Source organism: Canis lupus, chromosome 1 (assembly GCF_048164855.1).
Source record: "Canis lupus baileyi chromosome 1, mCanLup2.hap1, whole genome shotgun sequence".
NCBI lineage: Eukaryota > Metazoa > Chordata > Mammalia > Carnivora > Canidae > Canis > Canis lupus.
The window spans coordinates 98,090,321-98,116,544 of record NC_132838.1 but is presented as its reverse complement, the minus strand read 5'-3'; the positions used below and the strand labels follow the sequence as shown (position 1 = coordinate 98,116,544).

The window sequence follows — 26,224 nt, the reverse complement described above, 5'->3', positions numbered from 1 at the left end:
ATGGGATTAGGGCATGGGAGGCTGGTGAGGTGATGGGTGAACGCTATGGCATTCATCTTGGAGATGATGAGCATGTTCCAAGTTGACTGTGGTAATGGATGCTCCCATCTGCGAATGTTCTAGAGCACTCTGACTGCTCCACGTGAAACGAGTATGAATATACAGTATAGCCCAATAAGGCTGTTTTTAAAGATTCTGTGTCCAACAGTTTATAGAAAATCCAGGGTGAGGGGGTCAGAGAAGAAGTGAAATGAGGCCCCAGGGACACGGCAACCCAAATCATAATGTGGGATAATTCTACAAATAAGTATCTCATCGCTCAAACAGGGGAAGTAGAACAAGATGTACCACATGGACCCTGTTTGAATTCTGATTCCAACACACGTACTATACAAAGACTATCTTTGGGATAATCAGAGAAATCTGAATACGTTAAGTAACTAAATTTAGTTTTGTCGGCTATAACAATGCTGTTGTATGACTGTGGCTTAAACGTCCTGATTGGTGGAGATCACGCTGAAGTATTCACAGGAGGATCGGCTCGGTGCCTGGAGATGCTATCATGTGCTTCCGAAAGCTCCTCCCTCCCTATGCTCCCCATTCCCGCTCTTTCCTGAATGAACAATCAGTCCAAAGGCTGAGGGAGACAGGCTGGGGCAGCCCCGCTGGTCCTCCCATGGGAGACCTGAGTCCAGGATGAGTCAGGAGGGCACCACGGGGCAGGTGTGGGGTGCCAGGTGGGGGTGGGCCACCTGCGTGGGCATCAGGGCTGGGGCAGGGTGGTCTGAGCACGCTCCGGGGGACAGGGAGCCCAGGAAGAACCCTGGGCCGAGAAGCTGGCACTTCCACAGGGTCAGGGTGACGTCCACCAGGGGAGAGACAGAGGCTGTGGTGAGGTGTATTAACTCACATAGGTGAGTTAACCAAAGAGGTGAAAATACGGAGGCTAAGAGGTCAGGCTTCTCATTGCTGGAGAAGAGTCACAAATGTAGAAAAAGAGGGGTCTGGGTGGCTCAGCGGTGGAGCGCCGCCTTCAGCCCAGGGCGTGATCCTGGAGACCCGGGATCGAGTCCCACGTCGGGCTCCCTGCATGGGGCCTGCTTCTCCCTCTGCCTGTGTCTCTGCCTCTCTCTCTCTCTCTATGTCTCTCATGAATAAATAAATAAAATCTTTAAAAAAATCTTTAACAAATGTAGAAAAAGAAAAAAGTGGGACGAACTCTGGTATCAGACTGGAATTGAAAGAATTATTGTGAGCGTAGGATTTCTAACACACGCAGACACAGAGATGGCCACGGATGAGCACGCGCGCAGGCATCTACAGCAATATGTCCATCTCGAGGTGCAGGAGCAAACACACCCCACGTGCACATCTTGGTCCCCCCGGGAAAAAGAACTAGGTCATGGTTCCTTCTGAGAAGTGGCCAGTCATGGGACGGCAGCGGGGGACCATGATCCCATCATCCTGTCACGTGCTTCGAGGAGGAAGGTGCAAAAGAATGAGGACACGTCAGAAACCGAAACCCGCTCATAAGAGCACAGACGCAAATGAAGCAGCCGGTGATAACCCGGTGAGCGGCACTGGTGAAGACAAATTCATGAACAGGTTGAAAGTTTGGCTGGGAAGGGGGGATTTACGTAGTTTCAAGGTGCCTTCCCTCAAATATTTAATAATGACGGGAAGGGGAGAGTGTGCAGGGGAGAAGCCAGCCCCTCGCCCCCCCTCCCCCCATCCAGCACCCGAGGGAGCACTTGCCAGCACCACTTCCAGCGAGTGGGGCCAGTGACACACACGCTGCAGTGCCTCTGTGACCCTGACGCCCCAACATACAACCTGACCCCAGCTGCAGGGAAGCATCAGAAAACAGAACTGAGGAGGGGGCCAGGGTGAGGGACCTGAAGACACGGCACAGCCCCGAGCAGGGCGGGATTCTGAACGGATCCTCCTGGTCAAGGCGTTCCTGGCGCAGCCACTGGGCAGGAAGGGGGCCTGTGGGAGCAGGTGGCCGGGGCGCATTTGAGGGGCAGGGGAGGAAGACCCGGTCCCGGTAGCTGCACAGGACACTCGAGGGCATGACACTCACACTCAAGTGCCCAGAGTGATGGAGCCTTTGAGCAAGGCATTCTCAAGTCACGGCGAAGAAGGTTGTCCTTTCCCTTCAGAAGATATCCCCCCTTGGAAGACAAACCACAAGAGACTCCCGACTCTGAGAAACAAAGGGCTGCAGAAGGGGAGGTGGGTGCGGGGATGCGGTGACTGGGTGATGGGCATTCAGGAGGAGGGCACGTGATGAGATGAGCACTAGTTGTTATATGATATGTTGGCAAATTAAATTTAAATAAAAGAAAATAAAATAATAAAAGAAAATATCCCCCCTCAAAAGGGATGGGGTGAAGCGAGATCAGAACAATACTGGTAAGTTTTGCAGCAAATGGTAGGTACATGGAAATGCATGACTCTACTGCGTCTGCTTCTGTGCATTCCAGCAATGCTGACGGCACGGGGAGCGGGGGCAGGTGAGAGGGAAGGGACCCATGCTGCCGGAGCAGCACGGGCCTGCGATCTTTACAGGTGCAGACACGACCTGGCAAAATGGGAACACTTGTCAAAAACTGAAAAACGGGCTAACCGTTAGTCTTCAGAGGAAACATCAAGAAAAGACCCTGTAATATATGAAGCCAGTCAAAAAGCAGTTTGAGCACCAGAACAGCACCCCAGAACAGAGCCCAGCAGTGCCTGCCCCTCAGCATTGGGACGGGGTAAGGGGCTCCGGGGCTGTCCCTTCACAAAGCCTCCCGAACACCTGGCAGCGCAATTACACTTTGCAGGTGTTAGGTTGATAAAAAGTTAAGACAAGGTGGCCCCAGGCCCCAGCCACCCTTGCAGTCAGGTCCCCGTGAGCCCAGGCGTCCCGGACAAGGTCACTGGTAGCCCTGCTCTCTCCATCCCTGTCCTCTCCTTGGAGCCTCCAGGCTGGCAAGGCAGGCCGGGGACACAGAGGTCCCACTGAGGACCCGAAGCCCCCAACCAAGGACCCAAGGGGCAGGAGAGCCTCCCAACACACGGCCGCATGGGTAAGTGGGGGCTGCAGCCCCCTTGGCTCAAACCAGTGAGACTTTCCATTTCATTTGCTGGTTCAGCACAGCCTAGCCTGCCTGAGACAAAGGGAATTTTAAAATAACAAGGCTTTTTAAAGTGGAGAGATGGGGGTGGCATTTGTTTTCTTAATTACTGTCAGCATAAAATAAAATCCTAATAAATGTAGGGTATTGGACAGTTGCCCGAATGCAAAGCCCAGCTTGCGCTTTCATGTGTGCCACGCCCCGGGACCACGTTGGGGAAGCCCATGGAACACCAGCCCTGGGGCAGGTGTGCCAGCTGCCCACCCAAACCCAAGCAGGTGCCCGCCCCCACTCTGCTGACCCTTCTGGCCAAAGGGATGAATCCAGGACAGGAGCCTCGGAGAGGACTTTAGACTCCAGAGGGTTGAGTAAGTGATGGAGAAGATGTTGCAGAGAAAACTCCAGCCTCCATCTCCGGAGCTGCTCCTGCAGAGCCTGGCGCCAGCATCGGCCCAGCAGCTGCCACACCCCTGCCTGGGGCCTCAGGAGCCCCGCCACAGCCCTCCCCATCCCCCAAGACCCCAGCGACCCCAGGAGCCCCCGTCCTGCTCCATCCGTGTGCAGTGGGAAGGCGCACAGGTTGGTACACTCTGCAGTAAATTTAGACTCAGAACTGTTCTGCATCCTTATTTCTCTGAGTAATCTGCTCTGCCAAGTTTCCCCCTTTATAGTCAGGGACCAACCAATTACCATGAAAATCAGATGAATAAATATTGAAGAGAATGTGTTCATCGTCTATTTTGGTGTCCTAACAGCAAGGAAGCGACATTACATTTGTGATTAAGTCTTTCTCGGCTGAAGCTCCCCTTCACTGGATCAATTAAACAAGATCCGTGGACCCAGCAGAAAGCCTCCCCAAAGGACTGTTATTAGTAGGTGTGACTTACAGATTTTCTCAGCGGCCCCACAAATTTCTCCTCTGAAATTAAAGCCGCGTCGACAACACAGCCTGGGGTTGAGGTATAAACACCTGGTGCAAGCACACAAGCACCACCTGGCTCCCCCCTCCCATTCTCTGCACTATCCTGCCTCCCGTGTGTCAGTGGATATTAATAGTCATACTTGTCTTTCCTTAATCATCCTTTGGTCCATAAAGACTGAGTAATAAACTATTAGCTGTCTTCACTCTATGAGATGGTATAACTTAGGTAAATTGTGAATTTCTCATGTTAAAAAAAAATACGTAAAGGCACCTGGATGGCTCAGTCAGTGAAGCATCTGCCTTCAGCTCAGGTCATGATTCTGGGGTCCTGGGATTGAGCTCCATGTCAGGCTCCTTGCTCAGCTGGCGGGGAGTCTGCTTCTCCTTCTGCCCCTCCCCCTGCTAGTGCTTTCTCTCTTTCTCAAACAAAATCTTAAAAAAAAAAATACCTGAAAGTTTCAACTAAAATCTTTATATTCTCATAGAATTGCTTGGGTATCTTCTTTCAGAGAACAGAGATGAATTCGTAGCAGCCCTTGCCCATGGAAACCGCTCTGCACAGGTTCTGTTCAGGAAAGCTTATCTGTGATGACACACCTGCCAGTAGCACCTGCTTAGCACCACGTGGCCTTTGGGCGCTCAGCTCCGAGAAAGCCCAACATCCACCTGTGCCTTCACCTGCTACGTGTGTGTTGAACACTCACCACATGCCTGGCACTGTTCTAGGTGCGGGCGTGACACAATGATAGTCTAGAGGGGGAACCAACTGATAAGCAGGTTAACAAATAAATGAGTGCTTGTTTGTGATAAGGGCTTTCAGGTCAAGATAAATCACGGTGCAGGAATAGGGGCTCTCTGGAGGATCCTATGTGAGATACCACGGGATGGAATCCTTCTCTGTAAGACATGAACATAACCCTATACTGTTGACACCCCAACCAGATGAGTAACACAAGCAAAAGGCAGCAAAGATGATGACACTCGACCTCACTTAGGACCAAGAAGGGCTTGGTCAGGACCAAGACGGGCTAATGCCAGGATGGAGCATCTGAAAGACCTGCCTGTGCAAATCCCCACGTCCACAGACCTGGGGTAAGACCACGTTATTATTACATTATTTCAGACGATGCCAAAGAAGCATTTGACAAATGTCCATGACGGGAGTAATTTGGTGATTAATACGTACAAATTCCACACCAGCACACATCGTGTCTTGTAACGGGTTCACGGACGTCGCCCTGGTGTCGGAACCAGTGCCTGGATTTGGTAGCTATGATGTGTACAGTTGTTGAGTGAGTGAATGAGTGAGGGAGTGACATCCTTTGGGCTGATGAAGACAATCTACCAAAAGCTTACATCATCCTTCATGGAACAAAGCCTCCAACAAGCCCCTCCCAGGCAGGGAACACGACCAAGGCGCCCTCTCCAGGTCAACGCCCAGGGGCACCTGGTGAGCATGGTTGGGGAGAGACCATCCTGCAGGCTGGGGCCCTGGAAGGCAGGGCACACAGCTATCGGTGTTCGCCACAGCCTGGCCGCTGTTCCAGAAAAACTGCTGCAGTCAGCAAGATTTCTGGGCACAAGATCATACCATATTCCTCTCCCGGAAGGATTCACTCTTGAGAAAACGTAGCCGAAGTGACAACACACCACTTACAACAAGAATTAAAACCAGACTCTCTAGGAAGTAACCAAACAAAAGAAACACAACTTTCTGGAGAAAATGTTTAAATACTAACAAGAGACATCTTAACACTAAATAAGTAGAAACTTGGGCCATGTTCACGGATGTGATGATTTGATGCTGAAGAACAGTCAGCGCTCCCTGAAATTCAGCTGTAAGTGCAATGCCAGTCCCACCAAAATCATGCATTTTCGGAGCCTGGATAAACTGACTCTAAAACCAGAATGAAGAGGAATAAAGGCCTGAGAACAGCTGAGATAGAGAATGCAAAAAGGAGTTTCAAGAAGGACTCACACCACCGGATGTTAAGACTATGTCAAAGCCATAATGACTGAACAGTCGGTAATCATACCAGGATGGAACAGTCGCCTGAACAGAACAGGGGGGACACTCGAGACACCGCGGGACATCAGAGGGCCGAGTGAGCCGTACAAGCCAACGCTGGCTCACTGCCTACAGATTTAAAGGATGCTGGCTCCCTGTCTTATGTGATCGCCACAGGACCTCTAGTCAGAATCAAAATGTAAATGTGAAAAATAAAGCTCTCAAAGCCAAGCTGAGAAAATATAGAAATATAGAAGAGATCCTCTAAGAGATCCTCTAAGACTCAAGACCGTAAACTTTGCAAACGGTAAACTTGTGTTTGGTGGAGAACATCATGCACCAAACGACAAGCTACTTGAAAGTCACGGGCTACTGGAGAGTTCATACGGTAATTTTACAGCTGAGAAACTCAACACTCGAGCCCAGAGTGAGGATCAGCAGAGAAAAGTGGGGGAAAGGCAGGAATATAATGTTCACAGGAGGAACCCGTGGGTGCCGGGAAAGGATGGCACAGTGTGAGCCCCGAGACATGCTTTCTTTCTCACCTGCACCCTCCACCCAAGATTTGCCACGTTGGGAGGACGACAGTGAGGAGGAGGAGGAAGGAGCCCTGGCGCCCAGCTGCCTCGCCTCCAGTAGTCCAGCCATTCTGGAAGCAGATGCAAGCCCCTGGTGACACTAGATGTAGGCGTCTCCTGTGACCAAGAACCCCAGGCCTGGGATAAGCCCCAGAGATATCATCGTGGGGAAACATGCAGGAGGCTATGCCTTCACCTCTTCATCAGAGACTTCCATGGGGGTCATGTGGCCGCAGATGGGGGACATGCGGCAGCCCCCAACCCAAGTGATGCTTCTGGGTACAGAAGACACCACAGACAGATCTCAGAAATATGTGCAGAGGGAAAAATGAAAGAAATGAAATGGGATTTGAGGGGCAGTATCATGTTTGCAAATTTCTAAAAGTCACAAACACACAGTATGTATTTTCCCCCATGTACATATGTGGGAGTAATCCACATGACCGAAGAAGGTGGGTTAGAAGGATCTACATGACAGGAGTGTTGGTCCAGGTGGAGGGGAGAGGAGGCACAGAGCCCAGGTGCAGACACCTGAAACAATAAATCATGTCAGGTCCCCCCCTCGTCCCCCACTCCTGCCCCAACCACCAAGTCCAACCGAAGACGGAGGCTTCATCCCTACGCATCAATCAGGACAGGCAACACTCTTAGCTACTATTCAATAACTCTAACTGGGTCTTTGTTTTCACTGGATAAGGTTTTAAACAACAGTCTTGGAATTTATTTAACGGTTCGGTTAATATCATTATATTTATTGAGCTTAGCAATTCTTGGACAGTGCCAAGATCAAGCCGAATCTATTTATTGACTGGAAGGTGGGAAATCAGGCAAACCAACAGAGCTCTTCAGACCTGACCGCACTGCCAGAAAAAGCCAAACCCACTGTCACAAAGTGTGATTGTCCAGAGCCAGAAAGCAAGAGGCTAATTAACGGGGGCTTCATGTCCTGCTTCATCACAGCTTACACCCTAGGAGCATAAACTCCATGACTCAACTTTTAGAGATGCTTGAGGTACATACTGAAAGCCCAGGAGCCCTGCCCTTGTGTGTCCACTGTGAATCTATGGGCCCGGAAAACTTTCTCAGTGCTGGTATTTATTTATTGTAAAGGACATCGGCATCAAAGCTTTCACCCCAGGCCCCTTGTGATTTTGCAGCACGAGCCTGGTGCTGGCCTGATGGCACGGGCCCTCTGTGCCAGGGTTCCTGGGTCCCGGATGAGTGGCCACCAGGACCTCAGCAGGCACGTGTGAGTAGTGGAGGGAAAGCGTGGTCACCCAGCACACAGACCAGGGGGGACCATTCCGAGGAGGCGGGTCCCGTCCTGCCCCGTGCTCACCGTGCCTTCCGGGTCCACCAGCAGCAGGTGCTTGGCCTGGCCGTTGTGCATGCCCGTGAGGACGAAGGAGCCCGGGTTGGTGGCGCTCTTCCTGACCAGGAAGTCCCCATCGTTCTTCAGCAGCCCCTCGGCCTCCTTCCGGCTCATCTCCCCTTGGTACCAAGGCTCCCCTTCCAGCTCTTCCAGCATTTTGGCATCTGGAGCTCTGGGAGTGACGGGGCTGATGCACTCCACGGAGGCTGCTTTGCTCAGCACAGGCCCCAAGGACTGGTTCCTGAGAGCGTCTTCAAAAGGTTCTGTCAACAACAATCGCCAAAAACAAGTGAACCCCCAAGAAGAGCAAATGACAAAATGCACAATGGGATTGATGGAAATGCCAAGGCAACTTCCACCAGAGACAAACCTACAGAAAAACGACTGGCTGGTAATACTAACTGCAGCCCAAACCTTGGCATGACTTTCTGACGAGTCTGCTTTCCCAAGACAGCTGGGCGCTGTGCGTCGTGCCAAGGATTTGAGCACACCCTTTGTCTAGCCAGTTAGAATGACCTCACTTTGGCATGCTGTGCGAGGCCGGGCATATTACACACCATCTACTTTTTCTGGAACATCAACTAGCCTTTTAATAAATCTGTTTTCTTCTGAATGAAAATTTGCCAATGCCAACAGAAATACACAAAGAAAAAAGATAATCTACAAAGTTAGATTTAGTGCAAAACCTATACCCAACCCAGCAGATGTTTGTTTCAAAATTCTTGCATCAGGCAAATTTTTAAAGGAGAAGAAAACTGACATTTATGGGGTGCCCTATGTGTGACTTGCCCTGGATTAGGAGCACTACCTCCCCTTGCCTTCTCTTGTGTCTCTGTGGAAAAAGGCTCCCGTGTGACTCTCTGTGGTGGAGCATGACAGCACAGCCTTCAGGACACACTTCCCAGCGCGGGCGCAGCCCACAGCAAGTCTGCTGCTCTAACAGCAAAAGTCTGCAGCAGCACAGGAAGTCCCTGGGGACATCTGATTAAACCTCAGCTGTCCATTTTCAAATGAGGCAATATGTACAAAGGCACTCGAAAAGCACACGGTGCCACACAGCGTAAGGTGTGATGATGACTACATGGGACCCTGCTGCCAAAGCAGCACAATGCAAGCACCACGAGAACAGGAACAGTTCTCTCCTGGGCACAGCTATGTCCCCAGAGTCCAATACTGTTCCTGGGACATGTCCAGCCCTACAAATATTCAACAAATGCTATAGAATCAGACCAATTATTAGAGGATGGGCAGGAGTGAGGTGAAAAAATGAAACCCAAATCAGGGGATTTTGGTATTTGTTCAATTGTTCACAGATCTGGGAATAAAAGCAGGTTAAAATTATTGCCTAAAATGAGTTTTTTTTGTCCTATTTTTTCCTGATTACCTGGAGTAATTGAAAAGTTGTATACCATTTCTACACCATCACCAGCACCATCACTATCAAGACCATTACTACTGTCACCATCATCACCCTCATCGTCACCATCACCACCATCACGACCATCACGACCACCCTCACCATCACCTCTCTGCCATCATCAGCATCACCACCACCATTGCCACCATCATCACCATCACCACCATAATCATCATCACATCACCATCATCACCACCATCACCCTCATTATCACTATCATCACCACCACCACCATCGTCATCATGACCATCATGACCATCACCACCATAATCATCATCACCATCACCCTCATCATTATTATCATCACCCCCATCATCACTACCACCATTACCACCATCACCACCATCACCACCATCACCACCATCATCACTATCACCACCATCACATCACCATCACCATCACCATCATCCTCATCAACCCTATCATCACCCTCATCATCCCTACCACCATCACCACCATCATCACTCTCATGGTCCAAAATAAACAGCATAGAGTGCTGGCTTAATTTTTTTGCCAGACTTTTCAAAAGAAACTAGCCTCTCCAGGGCCCTCTCTTCCTCTTGTCTCCCCTTCTCTGGTTTGGGAGCAGGTATAGAACTTGATGGATGACAAAGAGTGGTTCTGGTTCTCATTTTCCCATCTGAAACCCTCATCTTACTTACCTTTCCTCAGGCTCTGGGGCCAGGAGCCACTGGTAAATTGACTAAATCAAACAGTGAAAACTGACCATAAATACAAGTACTAAGCTGCAGTTGGGAGCCACTACTCTGCTCTGAGTCTTGGGAAAGTTGCTTCATACTTCTGAGGCTGTTCCCACATTTTTTCAGAAACCAAATTTGATGAGATGACCGTTAAGGTGCCTCCAAGCCCTGAGAGTCCCCAGTTCTTCTGATTTTTGCAAGTCCGAATGGAAGTCTACTGTCTGGGAAACCTAAGTGGCAGAGGAAGAAGGCTTTGGTGGTCAGAAGGCCACCCGATCAAAGCGGCACTCAAGTCCATCATTCACACACAACACCAGGGAGAGCGCACGTCATGCCAACAAAGCTGCCGTGACCAGGGCCAAAGTGATGCAGCATCTAGGACCTGCGTGTTCTCCTCTGTAACACCGTAACAATAATGGTAGCTACCTGCATGACTGCTGCAAAAATTAAATGAAATAATGAATGCCTGGCACATGATAGAACCTTGTTAAATCTGGGGATCCCTGGGTGGCTCAGCAGTTTAACTCCTGCCTTCAGCCCAGGGTGTGATCCTGGAGTCCCAGGATCAAGTCCCACATCAGGCTCCCTGCATGGAGCTGGCTTCTCCCTCTGTGTCTCTCTCTGCCTCTCTCTCTCTCTCTCTCTCTCTCTGTGTATGTGTCTCTCTCTCATTAATAAATAAATAAAATCTTAAAAAAAAAAGAACCTTGTTAAATCCTAAGGAATTTCTTCAGCCTATAAAATGCTCAAGGAACTGATGTGAAATATGGGGATGTACAGCTCAGGAAGCACTTTCAATATCGCATAGCAACAATTCCCACTCTCATCAGCCAGTTCCTGGTTGGTTTACTTGTCCCAGCCTACACGACCCTCAGCGGGTGCATGGCACACCTCATGATGCTGCTGAGGGGCTTCCCAGCACACTTCTTACCCTGTTTGGTTTCTCGCCAGGGCACCTGTTGCCAACTGCTAACATACACTGGTTATTTGAGCTCCAGGAGACTATCTTGCTTTCCTGCAGACCCCAGTAAGCAGAATAGTATCTGACCCACACTAGGTGCTCCAGCGACAGGAATATGTGAGAGTGAGCACGTGTGTGCCCGCCAGAGGGTGTATCGCCCTTTCTTGCTCAGGTGTTGTCTTGCTCAACAGACTTGAGGGCTCTGTGAAGCATGCCTTTCACCGTGGCAGCCTTAGCAACTGATCCAGTATTGGGCACCTATCAGCCCACTAAGATTTAAGTGAATACACAAACCAGTGTTGTTTTGTGTGTATTATCATTTGTCCTGACACATGTGCAGATCTCCAGGAGGACAGTCATTCCAGAGAGAGGAGAAATGGCTCTGCTTCTAGACCTGAGAGGGGGTGCCATCCCAAAGCAGAGGGCAGCCAAGCTCAGAGCCTTGGAAAGCCCAATCACAACCCAGAAAAGTGCACAAAGGCATCCCTGTTCACCAAAACCCCGCTAGCAGAAAGCGTGCTAACTGCACAGATGTCAAGCCGAAAGCAGTGCAGAGAGCTCAGAGGAATGGCAACCCACTCATGTCGAAGAGGTCCTTCAGCGGGCTGCTCTCGGTGCTGCTGCCCGAGGCCGGCGTGGCCTGCACGGGGATGTGCTGGGCGTTCACGTAGGTGGGGGCTTCTCCGGGGGCCGCGGGCACTCTCGCTTCCGGCGTGCTGTAGATGTCCAAGGACCCTGCAACAAGAAGACAAACCCTCTTTCCTCTTACAATGGAAACTCTGGTCATTTGGGCACCATAGGTGAGCTGCCCCGCACCTCACAGAGACGTTCCTATGGGCCATCCATCAGGTAACGCCTCCCGCGGGTCCCCATCACCTACATGCTCCTCTTCGGACCCTGTCACCACTGCTCTGCGCTGTCCGGGACAGTCTCCCAGCCTTCATGCCCCCGGCTCTGTGCAGGAGGCCCAGGTGGGCGTGTGATCGAGGACCCCTACCCCCAGGCAGTGCCTCAAGGGGACCTCTCAGCTGGGCCAAGAGCAAGCCAAGGCCAGCCCAGGAGCGAGGGCCCTGCCATTGTCACCCGAGGGGTGAGGGTATTGGGTGATCACACCTGTTCAGGGCACAATGGGAGCCCTGTACCTGACACACAGATATACCCTTCTGCAGGGCCATCTCTGGAGAGAAGTGCCTTTCACACCCTATGGGCAGCCCAGTCCTGTGGGCAAGAGGGCTTTCTAGGCTCCCCAGAACCCATAGTGGGGCTTTTGGCAGCAAAACATGCATGAGAACGCAGGTGTCCCGGGAAAAGTCCTTAGTGGGGAGTGAGACCAGCAAAGTCAAGAACGGTCTCCACTCCTACTCCTGGACACCACTTCACGTGTCCTGAGTTACCTGTCCTGGCTCAGCCGTGGCCATTTGCAGCTCGTGTGTGTAGGTGCTGCAAACAAATCAGCCTGTAGGAAGGATTCTACAGACTAATTTTTTAAAAGGAGAAGATGAAAATCCCAGTGAACAGCTTTCCTGACGATGGCCCTTTCCCTCTCAGACCAGGGCAGGTGCGGAGCTAGGGCAGGGGACACACAGGCCATGAGGGTGCCGGGAGTTAGTTTTCAGTTAGGGATGATGGCTGCCAGCAAGTTAACAAAGGACATTCTTATTCAACAGAAGAAGATATTTATTGCTTTCAAATGAGAAGCAGAAGCTTGTTGAGGCATAGGAGCCCCAAGTTTCAGGCACGTGTCTGCCCTGGCGAGTCTTTATGTTGTCTGGTCTTGATCCGGCCAGGGTGGCTGGAACATACAACAAAAGACCTCATTTTTAAGTGAACCTGACATTTTTCCAAAAAAGTCAATATCTAATGTAAATAATGTGTCTGTTAGGCCTTCGCAGTATTATGTGGTTAGGTACACATCTGTTATATAAATACATTTTAAGTGTTTGTAGAACAAAGATGGAAACATAGGAAAAACGTGCCTCCAGCAAAGTGATGACTCAGGTTAGCTGAGTCTGTCCTATTTTAGATGGAGCCGCGTGGTGGCCCTGGCCAGGCCCAACCCTGTGACAGCCCAGCACATCCAGGTCCCCCTGCAGCTGGGTAGGCAACACCTGAGATGGTCTCACCAGGGGGAAGTTCTAAAACTGTACTGTCAATAAATAAATAAATAAATACATACATACATACATACATACATAAATAAATAAATAAATAAATAAAATAAAACCGTACTGTCATTTACTCCCCGGCACAAACAGCCGTCAGGAAGGGGAAAGTCTCAACATCAAACCAAGAGATGGTTATATGTATATACATGGACACGTACGTCGGACATTAGGTCTTAATTCACTTGTCGCTCCTTCTCCATCAGACGCTGTATAGTCACCAGGTCTCTGAGTTATTGAAAGAGCAAGAAGATGTTTGAGGGAGCAACACATTTAAAATTAGAAATGCAACTGATGGAGCACCTAGCTCAGGTCGTGATCCCGGGGTCCTGAGATGGAGTCCTGCATGGGGCTCCCCACAGGGAACCTGCTTCTCCCTCTGCCTGTGTCTCTGCTTCTGTGTGTGTGTGTGTGTGTTTGAGTAAATAAATAAAAATCTTTTTTTTTTTCTAAAGAAAAGAAATGCAACTGACTTCTGTGCATTGATTTTTGTATCCTGCCACAAATTTGCTGTATGAGTTGCTGATTTGCCACGTGAGTTCTAGCAATCTTAGGGTGGAGTCTTTGGGTTTTTCCATATACCATATATCATGTCATCTGTGAAGAGGGAGAGTTTGACTTCTTTGCTAATTTGAATGCCTTTTAATTGTCTGATTGCTGAGGCTAGGACTTCTAGTACTATGTTGAATAGCAGTGGTGAGAGTGGACGTCCCTGTCGTGTTCCTGATCTTAGGGGAAAGGCTCTCAGTTTTTCCCCATTGAGAATGATATTTGCTGTGGGCTTTTTGTAGATGGCTTTTATGATGTCGAGGTATGTTCTCTCCATCCCTACACTTTGAAGAGTTTTGATCAGGAAAGGATGCTGTATTTTGTCAAGTGCTTTCTCTGCATCAATTGAGAGGATGATATGGTTCTTATCTTTTCTTTTATTAATGTGATCTATCACATTGATGCATTTGCAAACAGCCAAACTGTGGAAGGAGCCAAGATGTCCATTGACAGATGAATGGATAAAGCAGACGTGGTCTATATACACAATGGACTATCACTCAGTCATCAGAAAGGATGAATATGTACCATTTACATTGATGTGGATGGAACTGAAGGGTATTATGCTGAGAGTAGTAAGTCAATAGAAGAAGGACATTCATCATATGGTCTCACTTATATGGGGAATATAAGAAATACTGAAAAGGATTATAATGGAAAGGAGGGAAACTGAGTGGGGAAAAATTAGAGAGGGAGACAAACCATGAGAGACTTAACTCTACAGAACAAACTGAGGATTGCTGGAGGGAAGGTGCATGGTGGGATGGGTAACTGGGTGACGGGCACTATGGAGGGCACATAATGTCATGAGTACTGGCTGTTACATGTTGGCAAACTGAATTTTAAAATCAATCAATCAATCAATCAATCAATAAGACATTTAAAAAGTGAATTAAAGTAAAAGAAACCTTTAGGAATTCCTAGGTGGCTCAGTGGTTGAGCATCTGCCTTTGGTGTGATCCCCAGGTCCTGGGATCAAGTCCCTCATTGGGCTCCCCACAGGAAGCCTGCTTCTCCCTCTGCCTGTGTCTCTGCCTCTCTCTGTGTGTCTCTCATGAATAAATAAATAAATAAATAAAATCTTTAAAAAATAAATAAAAAAAAATTTAAAAGAAACTTTTAAAGCACACACACCCCTGTGTGTATAGAAACAACTATCTGGGGAAGAAGACTTGGGTTAGCAGCTAGCTCCTAGCCCCGTGGGAACTGTTTCCAGGGTGGGCTGTGGGTCCGTGCTGGCCTCCCTGACAAGATGGACACGTGTCCTCTGAGAGCACCCAGGGCCCAGGGGGGTGGGTCCTCACAACCCCGGGGCCATCTCCAGAGCAGGTGGGCTCCATCCTTCCTGAGGGTGACCCTGGATGGGGGTGGGACCAGGAAGGGAAAGCTACTGCCTGTTAGGAGCCCCGGGGCTCAGCCCCATTGCAGAGGTAGGGACAATCAAAAACACACTTCAGAGGCCCCCAGCCAGCGCCTGTCTGAAGTAGGTGCAGTGCCTGTGGGGAGGTCAGCCCCTTGGCCCCCTGGCAGGCAGTCTCTCCTGCAGGAAGGATGTCCCCAGGGTGCATGCGAACAGGAAGTGCTGGGATCTAACACCTGCGTGTGGGTGAACTCCCCGCGGGGAGCACGCTGCTGCCGTGATTGGGTGATTGGTTGTCTCCCACCTCACCTCGACACTCACCTTGCCGGACAGGTGTCTGCTGCCAGTCCTCGCCAAACGGGTCTCCTAAGTGTCTCCCCTGGTAGTAAGTTTGCTCTTTTCCTGCAAACTGTGGACACAGGTAAATACACAAAGAGAAGAAGCATCATCCTCCCTTTCCCCATCTCTAAAAGCCACGATGCAAGAGAAGGAACCCCTGTGGACTGCCGGTTCCTTTCCCAGTTACACCCATTTTTCCTTCATGCCTCACAGCTGGCATTAGGATTTGGGAAATAGGTTTGCATAGGTGCAAGGAATAAGATGCATCTCATCAAAACTATACATGCCCACTTTGTTTTCATTTTCTGCCACCAACCCTCCCTAAATTTGGCCGAAATTGGAGCTCTCTTAATGCAGCCTCATCACTTGCAAAGGAAATTTCAGCTGGGGTGGTTCTCTGGGTCAGAACATACCTCCCACAACCATTCACACCTGGGCAAGTCCACCCCGTCCATCTCCGTGTCAGAGCTACTGACACTTGATTTCATTATTATTTTGCCACTTTTATTAATATCACTGTCAGGCACATAAAGTAGGTCACCTCAAAAAACTCTATAACGAAATCCAGATACTGTAACTCTAAAAAGAAGCTGCCATACTGGCATGTTGAGTTGAAGGAAAAATCAGAAAAATGAGTAAAAAAGAAGGCTCATAAATTTCTCATCATTTTAAAGGCCCACATCCACTCTCTTTTCAGGGAATGCAAAGAGCCCCAGGCCTTTCAAAAATCTTGAACTGGTTCTTCTCCTCATTAGGAGAAATTTAAATAGGATTTGTCCCAGGATGGAGAGGAGACCCCAGGACTCATACCTCAGGAATCATAATATAGTTCCAAGACATTTGGTTAACACCTTCTGATGTTAAAACGAAAGCCTCCCGTACTTGTCTGCTTTGTATCATCCAAGGGGAGAAAACAGGTGAGTTATTCTGTCAAAGGACTAGACACCAGCCTGCAAATGAAGTGGAAGAAAGTGGAAGGAATTAAAGCTCAGGTGACCACGACTTACCTGGGCTGTGTCAGGGGCGTGGGGTCTGGCGTGCAGCCGCACATCCACGAAGCCCCCTGGAGGAGGTGTCTTGCTTGGGATGCTGTTATAGTATGGGTGATCTGATCCGTCCCCCTCCTCTTCTGTCCAAGGCTCATCCAGACTCTGCATCCTGTTAGAAGAGGATTTTTCCAGAGCTTAAGCCAATAGTTGAGCTCATCGTCAAAACCAACAAATCTGACGCTAGGACCTGCTACCCCAGAAAAGAGAGTCAGTCACTATCTCCTCACTATCTAGAGCACAACACTGAAAAGTAGATGAATGGTTTGGCCAGATATTTCTACTTTATTTGCAGTTTCACCTTCTGGAAAATGTCCGTTAGATCTGAAACAGAGAACAATCCCTTTTACAAAAGTACATTTAATTAAGAAAGAAAGGATTTATATCCAAAGATAATGCACGTTCATTTTAATATGTCAAGACATTACCAACTAAAAAGCAGAGATTTTAATGACATTGAAGAAAATGACAGAGTAAAAACCTCTGTAAATTCTCTCTTCCATAGCACAAACAAGAAAACTGGCAAAAAAATTTTTTTTCAGAATCAACTTTTTCAAAACCCTGGAAATTAAGCAGAAGCTTGCAGAAAGTAGTATTTGTGTGTATCTCTGTGTATGTTTTTTAAAGCAAACAGTTATAAGAACAGTGGCTTGTGGCATTTTAGCTTGCCCTATTCCTGTCTCCATGGTAGCCTTGAAATCCAACAGCCCACAATCACAGCGTAAACCAGCAGCCTGACAGCCATAGGAAGGGACAAAACAGCACTGAGGCTCTTTCAAAGCCCCATTCCAGAGAACGATCATAATCTTTTTTTTAAGATTCTTATTTATTTATTCATGAGAAACAGAGAGAGAGAGGCAGAAACAGGCAGAGGGAGAAGCAGGCTCCCTGCAGGGAACCTGATGTGGACTCCATCCCAGGACTCCACGATCATGACCTGAGCCAAAGGCAGACGCTCAACCACTGAGCTACCTGGGTGCCCAAGATCGATCATAATGTGATCTGTCTGGTCATTCCCTAAAAGACGTCATTTCAAGGCTGTCTTTATTTAACCTGATTCAGAGCTTGCTCAGGGGAAAAAGTTCCTCCCCAGTGGCATTTGTCAAAAACAACTGGAGGCTATTGTTCAACATCATGGCTCCTTGAAGCGGTAGATAGCATTTGGTGTTCTAACAAACCAGTAGGTAACAAAGAGGAGGCTATCAAAAAGCCTAAAAGGAAAATCTGGGCAATGGGATGTCCATAGGGACCTTGATCAGCTTCAATACATTTCTGGAAGTCTAGAAGGCCACATGTTTGTGTAGCACTGTGTTCATACTCTGGATTGTGTGCCTGCTTAGGAAAAATGTGAAAAGGTTTTAGTTCTCACCTCTGGTTGACTTTGAAACCTACATAAGCAGGAAGTAAAGGGTAAAGCAGAGTTGTCAACACCTTGGCTGAGTGTTGAAGTGCCCTAATACTACAAACAGCTCCTCAACAAACAGGAGGAGATTTAATGGCACCAAGCATTGAAGGAAATCTCTCTCTAATCATTAGCTGACTAATATGGGAACCAAGCAGAGTTATCAGTGTCATATATGCCAAAGAATACAGATTTTTACACCATTAGTTTAGAAAATCATTAGAACAAACAACCACAACAAACAGTAGCAACAACAAACCCTGAGGAGGGGAGCTTCTCAAGATTTGCCACTATAGTAGTTAAAATTTCCAGTTTCAATGAAAAACTATGAAATATGCAAAGAAATAAAGCACGGCTCATGAGCAAGAAAAAAGGCAATCAACAGAAACTTTTTCTAAGGAAACTCAGATTCGGGACTGATGAAACATTTTAAATTAGCTACTTTAGACATGAGAATATAGGAAATCATCAACAAAAAATAAACATGAGACTGTGGTCTCACCAAATAGGGAATATCAAAATAGAGGTAGAAGTAATTTTTGATATAACCAAATAGAGGGATGCCTGGGTGGCTCAGTAGTTGAGCATTTGCCTTCAGCTCAGGGTGTGATCCCACAGTCCCGGGATCAAGTCCCACATCAGGCTCCCTGCATGGAGTCTGCTACTCCTCCCTCTTCCTATGTCTCTGTCTCTGTCTCTCTCTCTCTCTGTCTCTCATGAACAAATAAATAAAATCTTTTTAAAAAATAAAATAAAATAACCAAATGGAAAAGGCTAGAGTTTAAAATGTTAATAACTAGAATAAAAAATTCATGGAGAAGCTCAAAACAGGTGTAAATGACAGAAAAAAAAGAATGGCAGAATTTAAAGATAGCTCACTTAGGACTCTCAAATCAGTGAAATAGAAAGAATGAAGAACTAAGGAAAATGAACAGAGCCTCAGAGACTTATGGGACCCCATTAAGCAAACCAACATATACATGAGGGAGTCCCAGAGGAAGAAAGGGAAGGAAAGGGGCAGAAAGAACACAAGAAGACATCATGGCCAGAAACTTGTCAAATTTGATGAAGATCATTGATTTACACATCCAAGAAGCTAAAAAAAGAAAAACCACTCCAAATAGGGTAAATGAAAAAAGCTTCAGACCCCAAATGTCATAATCAGACTGTTTAAACCCAAAAAGAAAGACGGACTCTTGAAGGCAGCAAGAGAGAAGCCACTCATCATGTGCAAGGGATCTTCACTAGTATTTAAAGCTAATTTCTCATCAGAAATAACAGGCCAGAAGACCATGGGATGGCATAGTCCATGTACAGAAAGAAGTACTGTGTACCAAGAACTCTATATCCAGTAAAACTACCTTTCCAAAATGAAGCAAAAATTAAGACATTACCAGATGAACAAAGAAAATTCATCGTAGCAGATCTTCACTATAAGAGATACTAAAGGGGGTACTTCAGGCTGAAATCAAGCACTAAAGAGAAACACATATCTACACAAAGAAATGGAGGATTCTGGCAAAGTTAGCTACACAGGTAAGCATAAAAGACAAGATGCAAGAAAATACAAGTAACTGTACACCAGCTAGGCAATCTAGATGAAATGAAAAAATCCCTACCAAGACTCAGACTACCAAAACTTACTCAAGAAGAAATAGAAAATCTTAATAGACCTGGAAAGAAACTGAATTAGTAACAATTAAAACAACCTACACTGCAAGAAAAGCTCAGAATCATGGCTTCCTGGTAAATTCTATCAAACATCTAAAGGAGAATTAATAGCAATTCTTTACAACTCTTCTGAAAAATACAAAAGGGAGGAATATTTCCAAACTCAACCTATGAGGCCAGTATTATCCTGATACCAAAACCAAACAAACATATTACAAGAAAAGAAAGCTGCAGACCAATAACTCTGATGAAAATGAATGAAAAAAAAATCCTCAACAAAATACTCACAAACCAAATCCAGTGACATATAAAACGAACTATACACCGTGACTAAGTGGGATTTATCTCAGCGATGCAAGGTTGGTTCAACATTTAAAGTCAATTGAAATGTATCATATCAACAGAGTAAAAACAAACACCAAATACCTCAATAGACACAGAAAAAATATTTGACAAAATCCAACATCTTTGCTTGACAAAGACACTCAACAAACCTTGAATAGAAGGACATTTTCACAATCTGTGAAAAGTCCACAGCTAACCACAAGGTTAAGGTGACAAACTGGGTGTGGTACTTTCTCCCTAAGGTCACAAACATAAGAATGTCTCCTCTTTCTATTTCTAGTCAGCCTGGTACTGGATCGAGATTCTAGCCAGGGATATTATAGAATAAGAAGAAATAAAAAGCACTGAGGTAAAACTTAGAAGAAAACATAGGGGGCAGCCCAGGTGGCTCAGCGGTTTAGCGCCGCCTTCTGCCCAGATCTGGGCATCGAGTCCCACGTTAGGCTCCCTGCATGGAGTCTGCTTCCCCCTCTGCTTCTGTCTCTGCCTCTCTCTCTCTTTCTCTCTCTCTCTGTCTCTCATGAATAAATAAATAAAATCTTAAAAAAAAAAAAAGAAAACATAGGTATAAATCTTTGTGACCTGGCATGAGGCAATGGTTTCTCATTTTTTTTCCCAATTACCTCCATTTTTTAAATTTAAATTTCTTTTTTTTTAAGAGTTTATTTATTCATGAGAGAGAGGCAGAGACACAGGCAGAGGAAGAAGCAGACTCTCTGCAGGAAGCCCGATGCGGGACTCGATCCAAGGACCCCAGGATCACCCTGAGTAAAAGGCAGATGCTCAACCACTGAGCCACCCAGGAGCCCCTAAATTTAAACTTCTTATTTAAATGCAATTAATTAACATATAGTGTATTATTAGTTTCAGGGGTAGAATTTAGTGATTCATCAGTTGCATATAATGCCCAGTGCTCATCACACCACATGCCCTCCGTCATGCCCATCACCCAGTTACCCCATTTCCCCAACTATCCCCCTCAGCGACCCTCAGTTTGTTTCCTATGATGAAAGTCTCTTATGGTTTGTCTCCCTCTCTGGTTTTATCTTATTTTATTTTTCCCTCCCTTCCCCATGTTCCTCTGTTTTATTTCTTAAATTCTCCATATGAGTGAGATCATATGATATTTGTCTTTTCTCTATTTCGCTTAACATTGATGGAATAATAAGTTCCATCCATGTCATTGCAAATGTCAAGATTTCATTCTTTTTTTTAAGATTTCATTCTTTTGATGGCTGAGTAATATTCCAGTGTGTGTGTATCTTCTTTATCTGTCATCTGTCAATGTATATCTAGGTTCTTTTCATATTTTGGCTATTGTGGACTATGCAATGGTTTCTTACCCATGACACCAAAAGCAAAAGTAACCAAAAAAAATAATAAGCAAACTGGACTTCATAAAAATTAAAAACCATTGTACTTTAAAGGACACTATCAAGAAGGCAAAAGACAACACACGTAACGGGAGAAAATATTTGTTAATCATGTATCTGGAAAGAGACTAGTATCCAGAATTTAAGAAGAACTCCTACATCAATAAATGGGCTAAAAATTTGGGCAGGCATTTCTCCAAAGAAGATATAGAAATAGACAATAAGCACATGAAAATATGCTTAATCATTAGTCATTGGGGGAATGCTAGTGAAAATCACACTCAGTGTGGGGTAGGGTAGCTGTAATCAAAATGATGGGCAATAATACACGTCGGCGAGGATGCAGAGAAATTGGAACCCTCACACATCACTGGTAGAAATATAAAATGCTACAACCACTTTGGCAGTTTCTCAAAAAGGTTAGCATAAAGTTACCACATGGTCCAGCAAGTGCACACCCGAGTATTTACCCAAGAGTGCTGAAGCCTGTGTCCACACAAGGACTGTACACATCTTCACAGCAGCATTATGCACCCGAGCTAAAGGGTGGGAACACCACAATGTTAATAAAAGGATGAATGGATATACAAAAGGTGGTATAGCTGTACGACGGAATGTTAGTGAGCCCTAAAAAGGATGCTGCACTAGTATATGTGACCACCTGGATAAATCTGGAAAACATTCTCCTTAGTGAAAGAAACCACTCACAGACTAGGATTCCATTTATACGAAATGCCCCAAACTGGCAAATCCATGAAGACATAAAGTAGATGAATGGTTGCCTGGGGAGAAGGGGGAGAAAATGAGTGGTAACTAGTGATGGGAATGAAGTGATGAACATGTGCTGGACCGAGGCAGTGGCGATCCTTGTATAATTTCTGAACATACTAAGTATCACTGAATTATATGCTTTATAAGAATAAATTTGATCTTAAATGAATTACATATTAATTTTAAAAAATAGAATATTGAGCATTACCTACTTTTGAATTGTCATTGTCTTCCCTGGTTTTGCATTGAAAATGACCTTAAATTTCCATAAGAAAAATTCACAGAAAAAAAATCTTCCAAGGAAAAGCAGACCACACCAAAAAAGAATCCCCATTCATCCAAGAGTACTATTTTTTATTTCCAGTTGGAAATGGGTGATGAATCCAAATCAGAGTCTCTCTCCCAACAATGAATACAATGAACAAGAAATAATTCACAAGAAAAGCTGCCCCCTCACCAGGGACAAGGGAAGGAAAGAGGAATCGTGGGCTGCAGACACGGCACTGCCGTCTGCGGGGTCCTAACACCTCCACACTCCCTCCACGCCCAGCTGTCCACATCTCCACTCCAAGCCATGGGGACCAAGGAGCTGGATGCACCAAATTCTCATACCTCTGGCTATTAGTTACCAAGGTGGAGAGACATGGCCTGAGGGAGTGTGTAGAAGACCCAAGGGGAACTCCCCACAAATAGAAGCTCCTGTGTTGCTGGTGTCTGGATCTCGGCATTTCAGGAGGAAAACCAGCCAGCATCCCCCAGAGTCAGGGTCCTGGAACAGGGCAGGGAGGCATGGAGGGTCCTTTCATGGGCCTGGCTGTCCCCAGCTAGAACATAGTGTCCCCACCTGCTCCCATGCTCTCAGACCTGCTCAGTGAACGTGACAAGTAGCTTCTCACACAAGACGACAGGGACATCAGGCGAGTCCCCTCATTCCTGCTCTGCTTTAGAAATGTTATCCATTGGGCACCTGGGGGGCTCAGTCGGTGAAGCACCCGCCTTCATCTCAGGTCATGATCTCAGGGTCTTGGGATAGAGTCCTGCATAGGGCTCCCTGCTCAGCGGGGAGTCTGCTTCTCCCTCTGCCCCTCTCTCTGCTCGTGCTCTCTCTCTTTCTGGTCTCAAATAAAGAAAATATTTTTTTAAAAATAGAAATTTTATGCCCATACTTGCATTTGGAGTTGAAGTCTTTCTTGACAGATAAGATCCTGTCTACTTCATTTTCTTTCCCTAAACTTTTTCTTTCTTTTCTTTCTTTCAAACTTAATGATAGAAAAAATTATATAGAAAATTCCTACCTTAAGTACATTCCCAGGAAAGTATGGCAGTTTGCATAACTCCCCCACTCATTTTTGTACATATTTTTAAATATATTTATTTGACTATTATGTAACATTTCAAAAGTACAGAAAAGTATAGTAATTAATATAAAAGATATGCCTCCACCACGGAGATTAAACAAGTGTGAACATTTTCCTCTGCTTGTGTCTTTTTTTTTTTTAAGAAACAAAATTTGTCAGACTTACATTGGATGGATAGATATGTCAAGTTAACAGTAAAATGTGAATGGTGGAATCTAGAAGGTGTATATACAGGTGTTCACTGGAAAATTCTTTCTGTACATTGGAATATTTTCTTTCTCTTTTTTTTAAGATTTTATTTATTCATGAGAGACACACACACACAGAGGCAGAGACACAGGCAAAGGGAGAAGCAGGCGTCCTGCGGGGAGCCCAATGTGGGACTCGATCCCAGGACCCAGAATCACGCCCTGAGCCAGAGGCTGATGCTCAACTGCTGAGCCACCGAGGTGCTCTATTGGAATATTTTCATTATGAAATGTCAGGGAGGAGACACACCTGACAAATACAGTTAAATCTCATCCATCACCACCCGGTCCTCAGGTCCTGTACAGTAGGGATGCAATATTCTTACATTTTTATAGTCTTCATATACACACACATTTATCCATAAACACAACGTTTATTTGGTTTTAAAACTTCCATAAATGTTTCCTATCCTGCTTCACTCCAATTAAGATTTTTGAGAATTATTTTGGTAATACACCTATACCAACTACTCTTTTTAATGACTATGTCCCATTCTATATAAAACTTAAAAGTGGCAGGAGAATAAGTGAACAAACTTTAGAACTTATGATTACAGTGTATACAATGTTACATACGATTCATAGAGTTATATACAGTATATGCAGTTTACGGATAAATGGGTGTGTATAAAGAGTATAAAAACACGTCTTGTGGGGCATGCGTACCCAGGCCACAGGAGGCCCTGAGTCCCTAGGCCACGCACCTCAGGATATCATGGAGAGGCCCCAAGTCATGACTGTGCTACCCATGATGGCAAAGACAAGGGACATGCCGCACCTGCCCCATGCAGACCCAAGGAGGAGACACATGGGAGCTTCACCTGGTTGCAGAGAAACAGCACCAAACATTTTACAACACATTTGTGTAACCTTGGCTACCGTCCCTATAGTTTCTGGAAAATGTTTTCCTAAACATTCAGAGCATCGCCCATATGTTGGCCTCCATCTGTGGGTCTCTTGGGCCTCAGCCCGGCCTCACCAGGTGCCTCCAAGCTGGGAGCCCTGTAATGACCATGTCTGTCCAGACCCACACCCCATGGAGGCCATGTCGTGGTTTTCTCCTCTCGAGCGATTTTGAGAGGAAAGGCTGTAAAACACAGAAAGGCCATGCAAATGGTGTCACAGTGCAACTCACCGGTCGTGGAATGCAGGGACCTTGGAAGGACACTGCAAATACTGCTTAAACCGGAGTTCGAAGGCCTGTCCGATGGAGCCGATGACGTCCTGAGCCAGCCCGTCGCAGCACTCCAGAATGTGGCAAGCTGTGAGCACAAGCAGCACAGGCCCCATTAGAGACCGGGGGGCCAGCAGGCTCCTCCGTGGGAGCCCTTCCCCACGGTGAGGTCACAGTGGGGAGGGGCAGGGAGCAGGGGGTGGTGGGGTGCGTGTCCCTCACCGGCTGTCCCAGCAGTGCCACAGATGCAAACTGTTGCCATGGGGATGCACCTCTCAACGGCTGTCTAAAACTAATGGTTGTATTTGTAAATGCATTTTAACATTTTTAATTTCAAATTGATTGCTCTTAACAATTTCTTAACAGTCTATAAAATACCAGCTCAGAGCCCAGCAGAGAGAAGCAGGGTTTGGAAGGAAACACCCATTTATCCGTAAACTGTTTGATGGGAACATCGGCGACATCTGAACTGGATCATAGCAAGAAATGAGCCCCCCCAAGGCCCCGGGGGCCTAGAGAACCCACCTAACCCAGCTCTTGTGGAGTGAGGCCTAAGCTACCCCGTGGATGCAGAGGGGGTTGTTTGCTTACTTCCCAGTGGGAGTCAAGTGTCCTCACTGAGTGTCGCAACTCAAAGACACCAAAGATGAATTTAAAGGGGTTATTAATTCACCGGGGGCTCCCACCACATGCCACCTGCACCTGCTCCCATGTGACATAGGCTACTCGTGCAGGTTCTCAGAAAAGCAGCCTGTGTTAAAGAGCAGATCAAAGCTGGGGGGCGGGGGGTCAGTGGCCCGATGAGGGCCCCTCGGGGGCCTGGAGCAACTCTTAGCCACTCTGTGACAGGCCCCCGCCAGCCCTGGAGGGCACCCTGGCCGGCAGCATGGCTGAGGCAGAATTGGTATGAACCGCCAGAAAAAAGAAGGATCAGAGGCAGAGGGCGGGTCCCCACTCCACGAGAGAGTAGGATGTCTCCTCCCAGACACTCGTCCTGGTTGGGGGGGGAGGGCCGCCAGAGTCCCAGCCCACCCTGTGTGACCTGCATAGCATGGTCTTGTCGTAACGGGGTAAAGGTATTGTCCGCCGAGAGAGGTGCCAGTGCCAGTGTCACCCTCCATGTGGCTCCCAACAATGGCTAGGACGTCACTGTATTTCAGGGGGGCCCCCTAGAGGTGTGGCGGGAGTGGGCAGGCGGCGGGAGGAGGCACTTCCACAAGGGGAGCTGTCCCCACACCCGTGACACCACCAAACCGTCCTCTGGCTGCACAAAGCCAGCCGGGCCATGCAGCTCACTGGGATGGCTGCTGCCAGGCCCGGGGGTCCTCAGCTTCCTGTCCCCCCC

General features: G+C 47.1%; 1 protein-coding gene across 1 annotated transcript in view; it reads right to left on the bottom strand.

Annotated features, from left to right (window-relative positions):
* SHC3 (SHC adaptor protein 3) overlaps positions 1-26,224 on the bottom strand; it is a 108,908-nt gene that overhangs the window by 14,040 nt on the left and 68,644 nt on the right. Inside the window, exons 7-11 of the mRNA XM_072841507.1 lie at positions 24,841-24,967; positions 16,499-16,649; positions 15,474-15,561; positions 11,661-11,816; positions 7,970-8,265 (exon numbers count right to left, since the gene is read on the bottom strand). Coding sequence (XP_072697608.1) covers positions 7,970-8,265; positions 11,661-11,816; positions 15,474-15,561; positions 16,499-16,649; positions 24,841-24,967 — 818 coding nt within the window. The remainder of the gene's footprint in view (positions 1-7,969; positions 8,266-11,660; positions 11,817-15,473; positions 15,562-16,498; positions 16,650-24,840; positions 24,968-26,224) is intronic.